Source organism: Manis pentadactyla, chromosome 6 (assembly GCF_030020395.1).
Source record: "Manis pentadactyla isolate mManPen7 chromosome 6, mManPen7.hap1, whole genome shotgun sequence".
Taxonomy (NCBI): domain Eukaryota; kingdom Metazoa; phylum Chordata; class Mammalia; order Pholidota; family Manidae; genus Manis; species Manis pentadactyla.
This window is the reverse complement of record NC_080024.1, coordinates 41062168-41074866: the sequence shown is the minus strand read 5'-3', so window position 1 is coordinate 41074866 and position 12699 is coordinate 41062168. Positions and strand designations below refer to the sequence as shown.

At 39.1% G+C, this 12699-nt stretch overlaps 1 protein-coding gene across 3 annotated transcripts in view; it reads left to right on the top strand.

Annotated features, from left to right (window-relative positions):
* The window catches only part of HECW2 (HECT, C2 and WW domain containing E3 ubiquitin protein ligase 2), a 343025-nt gene that overhangs the window by 308671 nt on the left and 21655 nt on the right, over nucleotides 1–12699 (top strand). For all 3 annotated transcript variants that reach the window (XM_057503729.1, XM_036927906.2, XM_057503730.1), the window contains 4 exons: nucleotides 5413–5565; nucleotides 7345–7443; nucleotides 11236–11365; nucleotides 12369–12515. In XM_057503729.1, coding sequence (XP_057359712.1) covers nucleotides 5413–5565; nucleotides 7345–7443; nucleotides 11236–11365; nucleotides 12369–12515 — 529 coding nt within the window. The remainder of the gene's footprint in view (nucleotides 1–5412; nucleotides 5566–7344; nucleotides 7444–11235; nucleotides 11366–12368; nucleotides 12516–12699) is intronic.

Below are 12699 nucleotides of genomic sequence, written 5' to 3'. Positions count from 1 at the left end.
TTTGTTTTTACTTTGGCTAAAACCTTCAGGAAGATTTTCTAAAATCTTTTCTAAAGGTTTTAGATCAATCAAAGGGTAAAACCTTTGTTTTACTTTGGCTAAAACCTTTAGAAAGAAGGAAGGATTTATTTTTAAGAATATTATATCTGCCTGTACTCCAAAAAGGTGTGAATTAGCAGATTCACAGACTTTAGCTCTGCTTTGTTTCTTCGCAGAGGTCTGAAACATGATATAGATTGCTCCTGAGATGGAAGAACTGAGTCAAAAGAAATGATGGGAAAATATGTAGGTAGAAGTTCATGGGATAATTACAAATTACATGTGAGATAGAATTAATCCCAGAATGTTAGGGATACCTATATTTATTTTTAAAATACACAAATAATCCTAGAACCAGTTAATGCAAACATATTCACTGACAATTAACTAATTATTATTTTTCACTAAAATAATGCTTCATGTTGTGAAAATGCTTGGCTTCTTACGGAAAGAGAGAATTTCTAAGCAAACCACTGTGATTTAATTTGGGCAGAATTCGAAGTTCTGTTCTTGTTAAAATTTCCCTCAATTTAATTTGGTTTTCTGCCTTTGCAAAGGGGGAAGGAAGGGGTGTCAGCAGTGGTGGAGTGGCTGGAAACTGAGTCAGCGTGATGAATGTGGGGGAAAACCACACACTGTGGCTGCCTCTGCTCTTGGCCTTGGTCTACCTAGAAGCTGCTTCTTTAGAAAGGGGGCCAGTAGAGCACCACATATTCTTCAGTGTACTTTTTCTGCTGAGTTAAAAGTCCTAGCAACTAAAGCTTATATTGTGTCAAAAGATAGCTAGGTAAACTCTTGTGTTCTGATAAGGCATCCTGGGCCATTAACTTCTTAGTACCCAAAACAGTAAGGAAATAATGGCCTGGATAAAGAGAGGATGTTTACACTGTGATTGCCTCACCTCTTTTTTCCTCCATGGCCAACTCTGTAAAAAGGCACCTTTCTTTAAGAAAGAATGAGTCCACTATTTGTAAGGTGCTATCCATATGACATCAATCATCTGTTTTGCAAAGCCACACTTAGCCTAGGAAGAGGATGTGAGCAGTTTGGTTTGGTGTTTTAAGAACAGATGAGCCCTTTTTGTGATATTTCTCCTGAGACAGGCAAATGAAAGCAACTAGGGAGGATGGGGTCTGAAATGGTTTTCCTGCGTCGCTGCATATAAAATGGCCAGTAGCTCTTATGTATGACTGGTCTCATCCTTACTAGAAGTTGTTTGGGGTCCTGAGTTTAATCATTTCTTCCTCAGAAATGTGTAAAGCATCACATTAAGCTTTATAATGATGCTTTTTTTTCTTCCAAGATGAGACTTTGGCAGGACAATGTAAATGACCCAAACCTTGCTGAAAAAGGGTACTTCTGTATCTCAGCTTTGGCTTGGTGTCCCTAGGTGAAACTGTCATATTAACTGCCCACCAAATTCCTTACTCACCAACCAGGCCTTCTTAAGTGACTCAAGAACTAATTAATGCCTTGCTGCTGTAAATATCTGAAAGTGAATCAGAAGGTACATGGGCCATCTTTGCCTGAACCAGCCTATAAGAAAGCAAAGCTTTCTGTCTCTTAGGAAGTGATGGTATGACTTCCCAGTGCCAGTGTCTTTCATTTTATAGTCTGCTTCCACTGAAATGCTTTGTTTTCAGTATTTTTTTGTTTAGAAAAAAAAGAACAAGAGGATAAAGTTAATTATTTTAACCAATATTGGATGCCACTAACAAGTTGGGTGGTTGGTCCAACAACGTGATGGTGTTTAAAATGCTTTATCAGCATGTTAGGGGGCTCAAAATTACACTGTCACCCTAAAGACATCTGTGCTTATGCCGAAATGCCCTCCGATGCAGCTGTTGTGTGCTACACACCCATTGCCAGAGTTTCCATATTTCCGTGCCAAGCCTTTAGCTGTGGAACCAACCTAACTGGCAAAACAGGAATGTAACAAACGATCCCTGTGATATGAGTCATATTAACTATTTATATGGACATGGTTGCTAAGACGTTACAGGAAGCGCAAGCAGGAGGTACTCTGCTAGGACATGTCTTGTTGAATTAGGTAGACATACATAATGTGTGATCTACAACCTGCTCTCTGATATGTAGTTGAAGGTTTTGGATTATAACCAAATCAAGCTAATGGCTGTCTTGGCTTTAGAATGACTCCATCAGTGCTGCTAGAGTTAAAACCCAGCAGATAAAAACCTGTCCAGTTGAGGAAGATACTTTTTCCTCTTAGAGGAACTGTTAGCTTTGTTCTCTCTTGGGAAAAAAGTTTTACTTTTCAACCTAAATCCTCAGGGAACTTCAGCCAGATTCAACTGTCATCATAAAAAAGGGATCGGTGAGATCCATCTTTGTTGTTTTAACAAATTTTCCCATATTAGAAGATATCAGACCTAGAAATGACAAGCACCAAACTCTCTAAACATCACTCACTTGTGTGAATTCTAACAGTGTGTGCCAGCTGAGTAGCCCTTTGGGCACTGGCATAACCTATTGATGTATTGAATCAACATTCCACCCAAAGGCAAACCTGTGCAAAAATTATTCACTCCGCTAGATGTCAAATAAGAGTATAAATATTTGGATTGTCTTTAGAGAGCATCAGAGAGCTCCACTCATGGATCCAACAATACGCAGAAAACTCCTACTGTTTATCAGGCTGAATACTTGGAATATAAATATGAGAAAGACAGAGTCCCTGCTCTTAGTATGGTTACAGTCTAGGTGTGTGTATAGGAGAGGCAGACACCTAAACAGATAATTATAATGCATTCTAACAAGTGCAGAATTATTAAAACATTGGGAGTTGACACTCAAAGAAAAGCTGCTATTTCTAGCCTTTACTCTTCTCTGCAATGAAATGAAAGGATGCACACAATAAAACTTCTAAGATGCATTTGACTGGCATTCTCTATTTCTGGAAAGACACAGGGTCTGCTGATGAAATTCACCATGGATAGGAAATTTAGAGACATGTTTTGCATCCACAGGGACCCGGGTACACAACATGAACTAAGTCTCACACAGCAAAATTTAGTAGGGAAAAGTATATAGTTTAGTACTTATGTTAAAAAGGTACAGCCACATGCAGAAAGGATGGGAGAGTCCTGGGTTAAAGCAGCATAGGTGAAAGGTTTGAGCTGGTGACTAGCTCATTATGAGTCAACAAAGTAAAGTGGCTGCCCCACAAGGCAGGGTAATTTTGAGCTGCATTAGTGGAGAGAAGCATCCAGGAAGAGAGGGCAAGAGCCCTTTCTAAGCTCTGTGCTGACGAGACCGCACCTCGGGTGTTGTGATCAGTACTAGGTCAGACTTTGACTTACTGGAGAGTGTCCAGAGCAGAGAGACCAGGGTGGCTAGGGAATTCCCAGCCCGGCCTTGAAAGAAAAGTGGCCTTGTCAGGAGTAGACAAGGAGGCCTGAACGGGTAGAGACCAGGGATACAGAAACTGCTAACCTTAGAATTCCTACAGAAAAATGACTTTTCAAAAATTTTATATCTTTAGCGTCTAGATTAGTACCCCAAACATAATAGGCACTCAAATATTTGTTGAAAGAAAACCTGTAAATATGTGAAGAACATTCAAGTGGAAGAAGTATTCTGCTCGTTCCTGGTGGCGTCAGAGACCAGAACTAGGTCCGCGGCAGGAAGCCAGGGAAGCGCAGGGGCCTCCTCGTGAGGAGTAAGAGTGTGCATTCTTGCCCCCCGGAGGTGGGGGTGGGGGGCGGGCAGCCAGAGTGTGCCTGCTTTGGGAGTCCCCAGGGGAATCTGAGCATGGGCCTGTGGCCACCGGGTAGCCACATTCTCTTCAGCTGCCCCGGAAGGCAGTTCCGTGTCATCGCCTTTCGGCCTCTTTGGCCCTGAGAGTCCGCCGTGTTTGCATTTTTCTGCACACATAGGTTTCCTGTCAGTCTACACTTGTCATCTCCCCGAGTGCAGTGTGGGCTGGTGATGTGTGAGATGATTTTAGCTACTACACAGACTTTTTTATCTTAACATTTATGTGTATTATTGTGTATTAGAAAAAAAGCTGGCACATCATAATTTCATAAATATTGTAGAAGACAAGGCAACATTGGAAAAGCAAGTAAATTTAAAGTTGATTTAATGAAAAATAATAGGTAAATAACAGTATATACATATACAGATATAGCAAAAATTGAAAAAGGAGAATATGAATGTCAGCTCTAAGTAGTTTCTATTAAACTCTCAACTAGGACATAAAAAAGCCATTTTATTTCTCTTATTGTATTCCAACTCCTTCTTCCACCTATAATAGGGTCCTTTTCTCTACCCCACAATCCCATCACTGAACAAACAAGACTCAGATGATTTCTTTTCTTTTCATTCACACACACACGCGCGCACACACACGCACACACACACACACACACACACACACTTCCCCCACAGTAATGCCCATGGAGGAAATTCCATAAGAGAAAAAAAAATGGCCAAAAGAAGTCTTATAAGATCTTACCTCCCCAACTTATCTGTTGCTTTCATTCCCCCTTCAGCATTCCTTCTTGTCTCTGATCCCATGGGTTAACTTTTTATCACAGGGTAGATGTACTTTATAGTTTTCACTTTAATTTCAGCGTATCAAATTGCTTTACTCCTCTTTACTGAATATTTTGCTTTCGACCTTCTTGGCCACTTGTCATTCCTCAAACCTAACCCAATTGTTTCTCGTACTTCACTTTGACCCTGACGTCTTTGTAAGTAAAATGGAATTTTCACTGTACTTTAGGTGCTAGAGTTTCAGCTTCTTCTCCAAATAACTTCCTGAGGAAGCTTTAGACACCCTCATTTTTCTTGTCTATAATTTCCTTGGTGTTTTATAACTTAAAGTTTTCACTTGATCCTTATCATTCCATTTTTTTGCCTCTGATTTCCCTAGGCGGCCTAGCCTAGTATCTGTAATATCCCCTCAGCAATTCACTAACATGTCTTTCACTCTCCATTTAAAAATGTCTCAGAGATCCACGCAAACACATTGTCCCATGTGTGTATGTAGCCGATGCCCTCTAGTTTTACCATTTAAATAACACATTCCCACTTTACTCCCTTCCCCCATACCCTCACTGCAGACATTTAAAATATTTACCTTTTTAGACATACTTATACAATTAAACTTATTAGCATATTGCCTATTTTTTCATTATGTGATGTTAACTTTGGGTATGCTTCACAAAAATGTCCATTTTGCTAGTTTGGGTTGAGACATGGATGAGCTCAGGAATCAGCATTATTCGGTTTATTTTGGACAGTTAGACTTGTAATGAGTGTTCTATAGAAAGCTAAACTGTAGGAAATGTGCCCAATATAGAGAAAAAAATGTTAACTGGTTTTTCTTGTGTGTGGATTTTTTTAAAGGCTGGATTACAGTGGACCTTCCAGAGAGTTTTTCTTCCTGGTGTCCAGAGAACTCTTTAACCCATATTATGGCTTATTTGAATATTCAGCCAATGATACATACACAGTACAAATAAGTCCCATGTCTGCTTTTGTTGACAATCACCATGAGTGGTAAGTATTTTCTCCCCTAATCTTTTCTTCAGTTGAATTTCTGTGATAATAGTTTTTATAAGAACCCAAATTTCTTTTAACATTTTTTTCTTTGGAGGAAATAGTATTTTTAGTTAAGTAAAATGTTTTCATTGTCAAATTTAAATATATAGACAGTCTCCAAGCTAGGAATAGATTATGTTCCAGAAGACCAATTGTAAGTGAGCTGGGTGGAATTCAAAAGGTTTCTCCCACTGAAAGAAAGTTACAGATGATGATAGGTTCCTGGTGAGATCCCTAAGTCCCTCTGCACCTTAGGACATCTCTGAACTCTGACGCAGCATGGAGTCAGTAGGGGAAGGTCCTGACCCAGAGATTAGGAAGCTTCTAGAGCAGCCCTTGGGGAAGTGGCCAACAGTGGCGGGAGGAGCAGGACAGCTGGGCTGCTGGCTGAGGTCGTGATGGTACTGTAGTGAGATGATGGGAGGGCCGGGTGGCCTGGAGGAACCAAGGTGGGAGAGAGCCCGGCAGAAGGCAGGAGTGCAGGAGTTCCGGCAGTGGCTGCTTACCCTATTAGCCATTTGAAACTGGTAGCCAGGGATTGCCCCTTTCCTAAATTCTCATACAAAATCATCAAGGAAAACTGGTAGAGGATTCCCATCTGGGGATTATTCATTCAGAAAATTACAAATTGTGATTTTTCTTCTCAAATGTCCTTATATTTCTTTTAAATCCCTGCATTTATAAACTTGAAATATTTTTATAACCCCTGTTTGCTTGTTTCTGTTCATTTTCACTGATAGTAGCCAAAGAAGAACATGAATAGGATTCACAGAAGAAATTTCTTTGAGTCATGAGGTTAATATTGGCAGGTGAAGGGTGTTAATGTTTAGGATTTATTCTTCAAATTGACATCTGTTTAGCTACAATTTGGAATCCTCCTAGCTACAGCTATTGCAGTTATGCTGACATAAGTGGAAATAAAGAAAAACAAAGCTGCTGGACATTAATCTTGAAACAGCTGCCTAATACCAAAATTACAAATCGACAGTATGAACCTCAGTGTGGATTTATACTTTTGGAAGACATCAGATTTTCAAAGAGCTAGAAACTTGAACACTTTTGGTAGAGAAAATAAGTGTACATCTCAGTCAGCAAACCCAGTCATGAGAGATATATTGAATAAAGTTTCCAAAGTGATTCAGAATAGAATTGAGCCTTGAAATTTTAGAGAACAGAATGTCCCATGAGGAAACTCCCCCAAATGTCCACATGCATAGTTCTTAGATGGTGACAATTACCATCAGGAGTGGGTTTGAAAGAAAATAGCGAAAGGAATTGTTTCATTCTGAGATTGGGCTTTTCCTCAAAAGGGAATTGCTACTGGGTTTGTATTAGAGAAATCCTACTAATATTCATGCAGGCAGACTAGGAGGGGACAACATTTTGCTCACCACCACTGGTCTCATTCTGTCAACATCTGTTAGAAGTGGTTTGGGGAAATCACTGGCACGCTAATGGGGAATTCATGCTGGCCATGTTGGGTGCTCTATGGGGGACATTATTGACTCACCCTGAGTCCCTCTAAATATCAGAGTGAAAGAAACAGATTTCTTCAACAAGTATCTGTGATTATTGGCCTAATGAAGACAGCCTACAATGCATGCAAACTTGTGGACCTATTAGGCAATTAATCTTGGACAAACTTAGATGGTTAGATCTGGATGGTGTTCTAGAAAGCAAATAGAACCATTTAGACACTTGGTGATATGTAAGCTGTCTCCTGCTTTCCGCTCACAGGTTCCGGTTCAGCGGTAGGATCCTCGGTCTTGCCCTAATACACCAGTATCTGTTGGATGCCTTCTTCACACGGCCCTTTTATAAGGCTCTTCTCAGAATGTAAGAGCATTTTTATTGCTTATGTAATTAGCATGTAAGAATACAATATTTTCTTTATTGAAAAGGGTCATTTGCAAATATCATTTATCTGCTCATTCTCTCAAATCTGTTGTTATTAAACTTAATAGTGCTTTAGATTTCTGAAACGAATACAAATTTAAATACATTACTGTAGTTTTTCTTCTTTTGATCCTGTATTCTCATCTCACTGCCAAAGTCTTAGTTTTCTTCTACTCCAAATAATATTCTCGTTGGTGGCAACACATGTTTCTTCAACACAGTTATGTTTCAAATGCAGCACTGGAATTCCTGTGTCCTTAATGCTGATTAAGAAAAACTTATTTGTGGGTTAGTCTTGGTGACCCACAGCCCCCTATCCTTTACTAGATGCATTTTATATTTTGCTTTGTGCATACTTTCAACTGTTTACTCTTGGTTCGAATTTTCCTTCTCTTTTGTTTTTGTCTTATTTTTGTTTGTTTCTTCATTAGCAGTGAGAGTCCCATATTTTTCTTGAGACCTCCCTAAAGGCAAGACAGTATAATTTATGAGGGCGGATGAAAATTCAACTTTCACAGAACTTTTTTTTCATTGTTATTACAGTGAAAGATTGAAATTATTACAAGATGTAGAACAAGCAGTTTCTGTCCTGTAGTCAGTAGTCATTTACAACTGTCTGCAGGGTGGGGTAGTAGCTCAAACTTGTGACGAGGAAGCACGGAACGATTGCTTGGTTGTGTCCTCCTCATTCCCTGACCAAGGCTAGGTACCTGCATTTTTTTTTTCTGCTGTTTATTGTGTTTATTCTTTGCTTTCATATACATCAAGTAATATGTTAAATGCTTCAATATTTTTGCAGATTTATTATTTGTCATAAAAGAGATAGCCCCAAAGCATTTGTCAGATCATTCTCTACATACTACTTGAAGACACAGATCATTATAAATACAGTTTGAGCTTCTAATGCACCCTTCTTCAATTGCATTTTCCTCCCTGCTCTTGAGAGATAACCATAATCTTAAGCTTGGCAATTACCATTCCCATGTTTGTTTTTTTTTAAGTTGAAGTATTATTGATATACAATCTTATATTGGTTTCAAGTATTCAACACAGTGGTTCAATAGTGACCCATATTATGAAATCCTTACACCCACTAGTGCAGTTACTATATTGTCAACATAGGAAGATGTTAGAGAATCATTGGCTATATTCTACATTCTGATATACCTGCTTTCTGTAAAATGGAAGCCTAGACCCCAAATGAAAACAAAATTTTTCAAACAGGCTCTTAAGTGGGTCAGTAGACTTTGCTTTTCCCCTCTTTGGTGTCTCGTCAGAGGAAGCCCTGGGCAACTGGGCACTGGCCGTCTGCTGCCCTAGTTCCCCCAGGCCCATTTTGTGTCTTCCCATCTCATTGCCCTATCTCCCATCTTCTCACTTGAGCTTCCCAAAAGAGTAGTCTATTCCAACTCTTGACATACCCTCAACACACTTTAGCCTGGCTTCTTTCTGCTAGTAAATTCTGGAAGCTTTTAAAGAATATTTTTCATTCCTTATCTTAATGGACCATTCTGCTGCTTTTGACACAGTTGTCCACTGCAGCTCCCACCCATGCATCATGAATCTCCTCCTCTGTTGTCCACGACACTGTGCTTCCGCTGTTCTCCTTTTGTATCTCCTTTGAGGGCTTCTCCTCTGACTTACCCTTAACCCAAATTATTCCTGAAGCTTCCATTCTTAGCCCTCTGCTTTTCTCTCTCCATGTGCTCTCATGGGGAAATCTCTTTACCCATCTCATGTCCCATTGACTCAAATCTGTACCCTAAGTCTTGATTTCCTTTGAGTTGTAGGTTCAATTGGTCAACATTCCACTGAATATGTCCACTTGCAATTCTCACAGGTACCTGAAAATCAACACAGTTAAAACTAAACCCATTGATTTCCCCTGACCTAAAAATAGACCTTCTCCCATAGTCATAGTTCATGGTGCTGATACTATCAAGTCACTCTGGTCAGAAATTGGGAGTCACCCTCAAATCAGAGGTGGCAAATATACAGCACAGGTTCCTCTTTTCCCTACCTCCCACCCCATTCTCATGGTGTAGCTCACAAATTCTTTATGGTACTTCTTCCTGCTGAACTTGTGGTGGACTCAGGAATGTTTTCAACATAAGCCCTTAAGCCCAGCAAGTAATCAGAGTTGGCTTGCAACAGGAGTTCATTTGCACCTCTATTTTAGATAGCCTTCTTTATATCCCCCAGTAAAGCCATTTACTAATTTCCATATTTACCTCCTAAATAATTATTAAATTTTCTCCTCTCCAACCTTAATAACTGTGCCCTAATTAAAACCCTTATTTTATTTTGGCCAGATGACTGTTGTGGTCTATTAATCAGTCTCTAATAATAACCACTCACCCCCCATTTTAATCCTTTACAGTGCAACTTCCAGAGAAACAACTTAAAGTCACATCTTACATCTGATCTTGCCATTCCCTGTCCTAAAACCCTTCAGTAGTCCTGAATCACCAAGCTCTTCACAGTGACATTCAAGGCCTGCTCCCTGCTCCCTTTCCAGCCTCATTCTCTGGACATTCTGCATGGGTGTTAACTCTGGTATAGTCAGTATGCACGGAGTAGTCTGCATGCTCAGGGCCTTTGCACTTTGTTCGTGTTGCTCTCCCCTTCTGTCTCCTCTGTTTTCCCCCTCCTCCTCTTTTTCATCCATTCTGCTTTACCTCTCTAGCTTTTAAACATCCTGGACAATTTAATGTAGGTATCATCTTCTCCAAAAAGCTTTTCCTGAATCTCCAATATGAAGTAAATGTCCTACATTTTGCTGTGAGAGCTCCCTATATCTTCCTTATCTTTGTTTTAATTGGAGTTTAAAATACATTAGAAAAGGTACATAAATCGTAACTGTTACCCACCTTAGGCTATCATTTAGAGCCTTATATTAACTTACCTATTTATCTACCTGTCCCCCAACTAGATCATTAGCTCCTTGAAGGCAGTAACTGTTTAAAGTAGCTATTAAGATGTCAGGCACATACTTGATGCCTAATAAATGTTTAGACAGACCCAAACAAAATGGCCTTTGACATTAGGCTGATGGGAGGAGACTTCAGAACAACTAAAGCACATCAATTGCTGTACCTACCAACAGGGCCATATAATAGCAACTCCACTTCATGCAGATCCTCTGTAAGTAATGATAAAAAGAGGAGAGAAATATTAAAAATTCATTGTAATTATAGAGAGGATTCTGTGACTTGTAATCACAGAAAGAGTAAGAACCATGAACAAAAAGGGGATATATATGAATGTGGATCACAGAATCTAGTATTTGGGAGAAAAATAGTTAAAGTACAGTATAGAAATACACAAAGAATTTCTAATTAAGGGAATAATATTTTTAGGTAGTATGACATAGCCAAAAGAATACTGAACCCAAGTTGTCAAAACGAGTTCAAGTTCCCGCTCTGGCATTAATTGTGGGTGACTGCGCAAAGGGCAGCCACATCTTTGCACCTCCAATTCTGTGTCCATAAAAGAAAGGAAAGGCTGAGTGATTCCTCAGGCATTTTATAAGATAACTCAGGATTTTTAAATGTTATACCAAATTCCTGAATTATTTCACTGGTTTGGTTATTGAATTTGACTAAGAATATTCCAGAAATTACTGCCTATTTAGTTGATCATGTTCTTTAATTCTTAGTTTCTTTTGTCATGACTTTGGGGTTTGCTAATAGCCAGGCCTACCTATTTGTTTCTACCGGTTTATTATCTTAGTCTGTGTGACCTGAGTGATCTGGAGTACCTTGATGAAGAGTTTCACCAGAGCCTGCAGTGGATGAAAGACAATGATATCCATGACATCCTGGACCTCACATTCACTGTGAATGAAGAAGTTTTTGGGCAGGTCTGTGTATGTGAATAATTGGTGACTAAGTGTGTTAATTAAAAACTATTGGTTGGAAAAGAATTAATTCAGTAGCTAAGATCACATGTTTATTTACTTGTGGCTTGTCAGGTGGTTTAAATCCAGGTTTATGTACAGTTACAATATCTTGGTTACAAAGATTCTGTTAATGCCAGCTACAGATTAAGATGTTCTAATGTACAGATTGTGATAACTAATTGTGTGTTGTAAGCAATCTTCTTATATCCAGCTAAAATAGCCACATAAGATATTAGGATGTGCCTTGTATAAAATACAGTTTTTAAAAGTCCATGTCACCCTAGAATTGAATATTAAATTATTTAATTGGCATTTACATTTAACTGTTATTCATATTTAAGAATTTGAAATTGACTGTTTTGAAGTTGAGGGAAAGTAAATATTTTGGTAAAGGTTTGAAAAAATACTGTTTTTTTTCAAAGTTGGTAAAAGGGTTGCTTTAAAGGTTTCAAATATTATATACTAATTCAAAAGTAATATTCTTATTTAGACATTACTAATTACCTGGTCTTCTGAAGAAGTTCTCAATTTAACATTCTCTTGAATGTAATTCTGCTTCCTTAAAGTAAATCTTTACTTAAGTACTGGCTTTCTGTATGTAGTTGATTCTGAACCCTAAAGGAATTTGTGAAAGTATGTTTTTGTCCAACGTTCAAATAGCAGTGGGCCAAAACCTGGAGCCAATTTATTTTCATTTAAAGGACTTATTTGTTTAGTCAGGATTTAAAACTTAGTCTTCAGCACTTGCAGTTTTATTAACCACTGAGGCTTTCAGACATCAGCTGGATGCTTAGTTTTTAAGTGAGCATTGGCATGTGCCTGGGTTCCGCGCCCACCCCCAGTGTGCGATGCGCCCAGGCCAGGGCAGGCAGGGGTAGCGCTGGGTTCAGCTCACTGGGTTTCAGCAGTGTTCTTACAACATCAGTCCTGCTTCATGGTCAGTGCTTGTGTCTTTTAATCTCAGATTACTGAACGAGAATTAAAACCAGGGGGTGCCAATATCCCAGTCACAGAGAAGAACAAGAAGGAGTACATCGAGAGGATGGTGAAATGGAGGATTGAGAGGGGTGTTGTACAACAAACAGAGAGCTTAGTGCGTGGCTTCTACGAGGTAAACACAGTCAGTGGGAGTGGGGTTTTATATTCCGATACCCAGTTCATCTTACTGTACTTCATGCAATATTTCCATTTTTCTTTTTCTGTATTTACTGTTGCTGTCTTTCCTGTGTGTTTCAAGAGCACAAAAAGCAGCTTATCAAAGCGAGAAAAAATGAAGCTTAATACCCTGTTGAAAG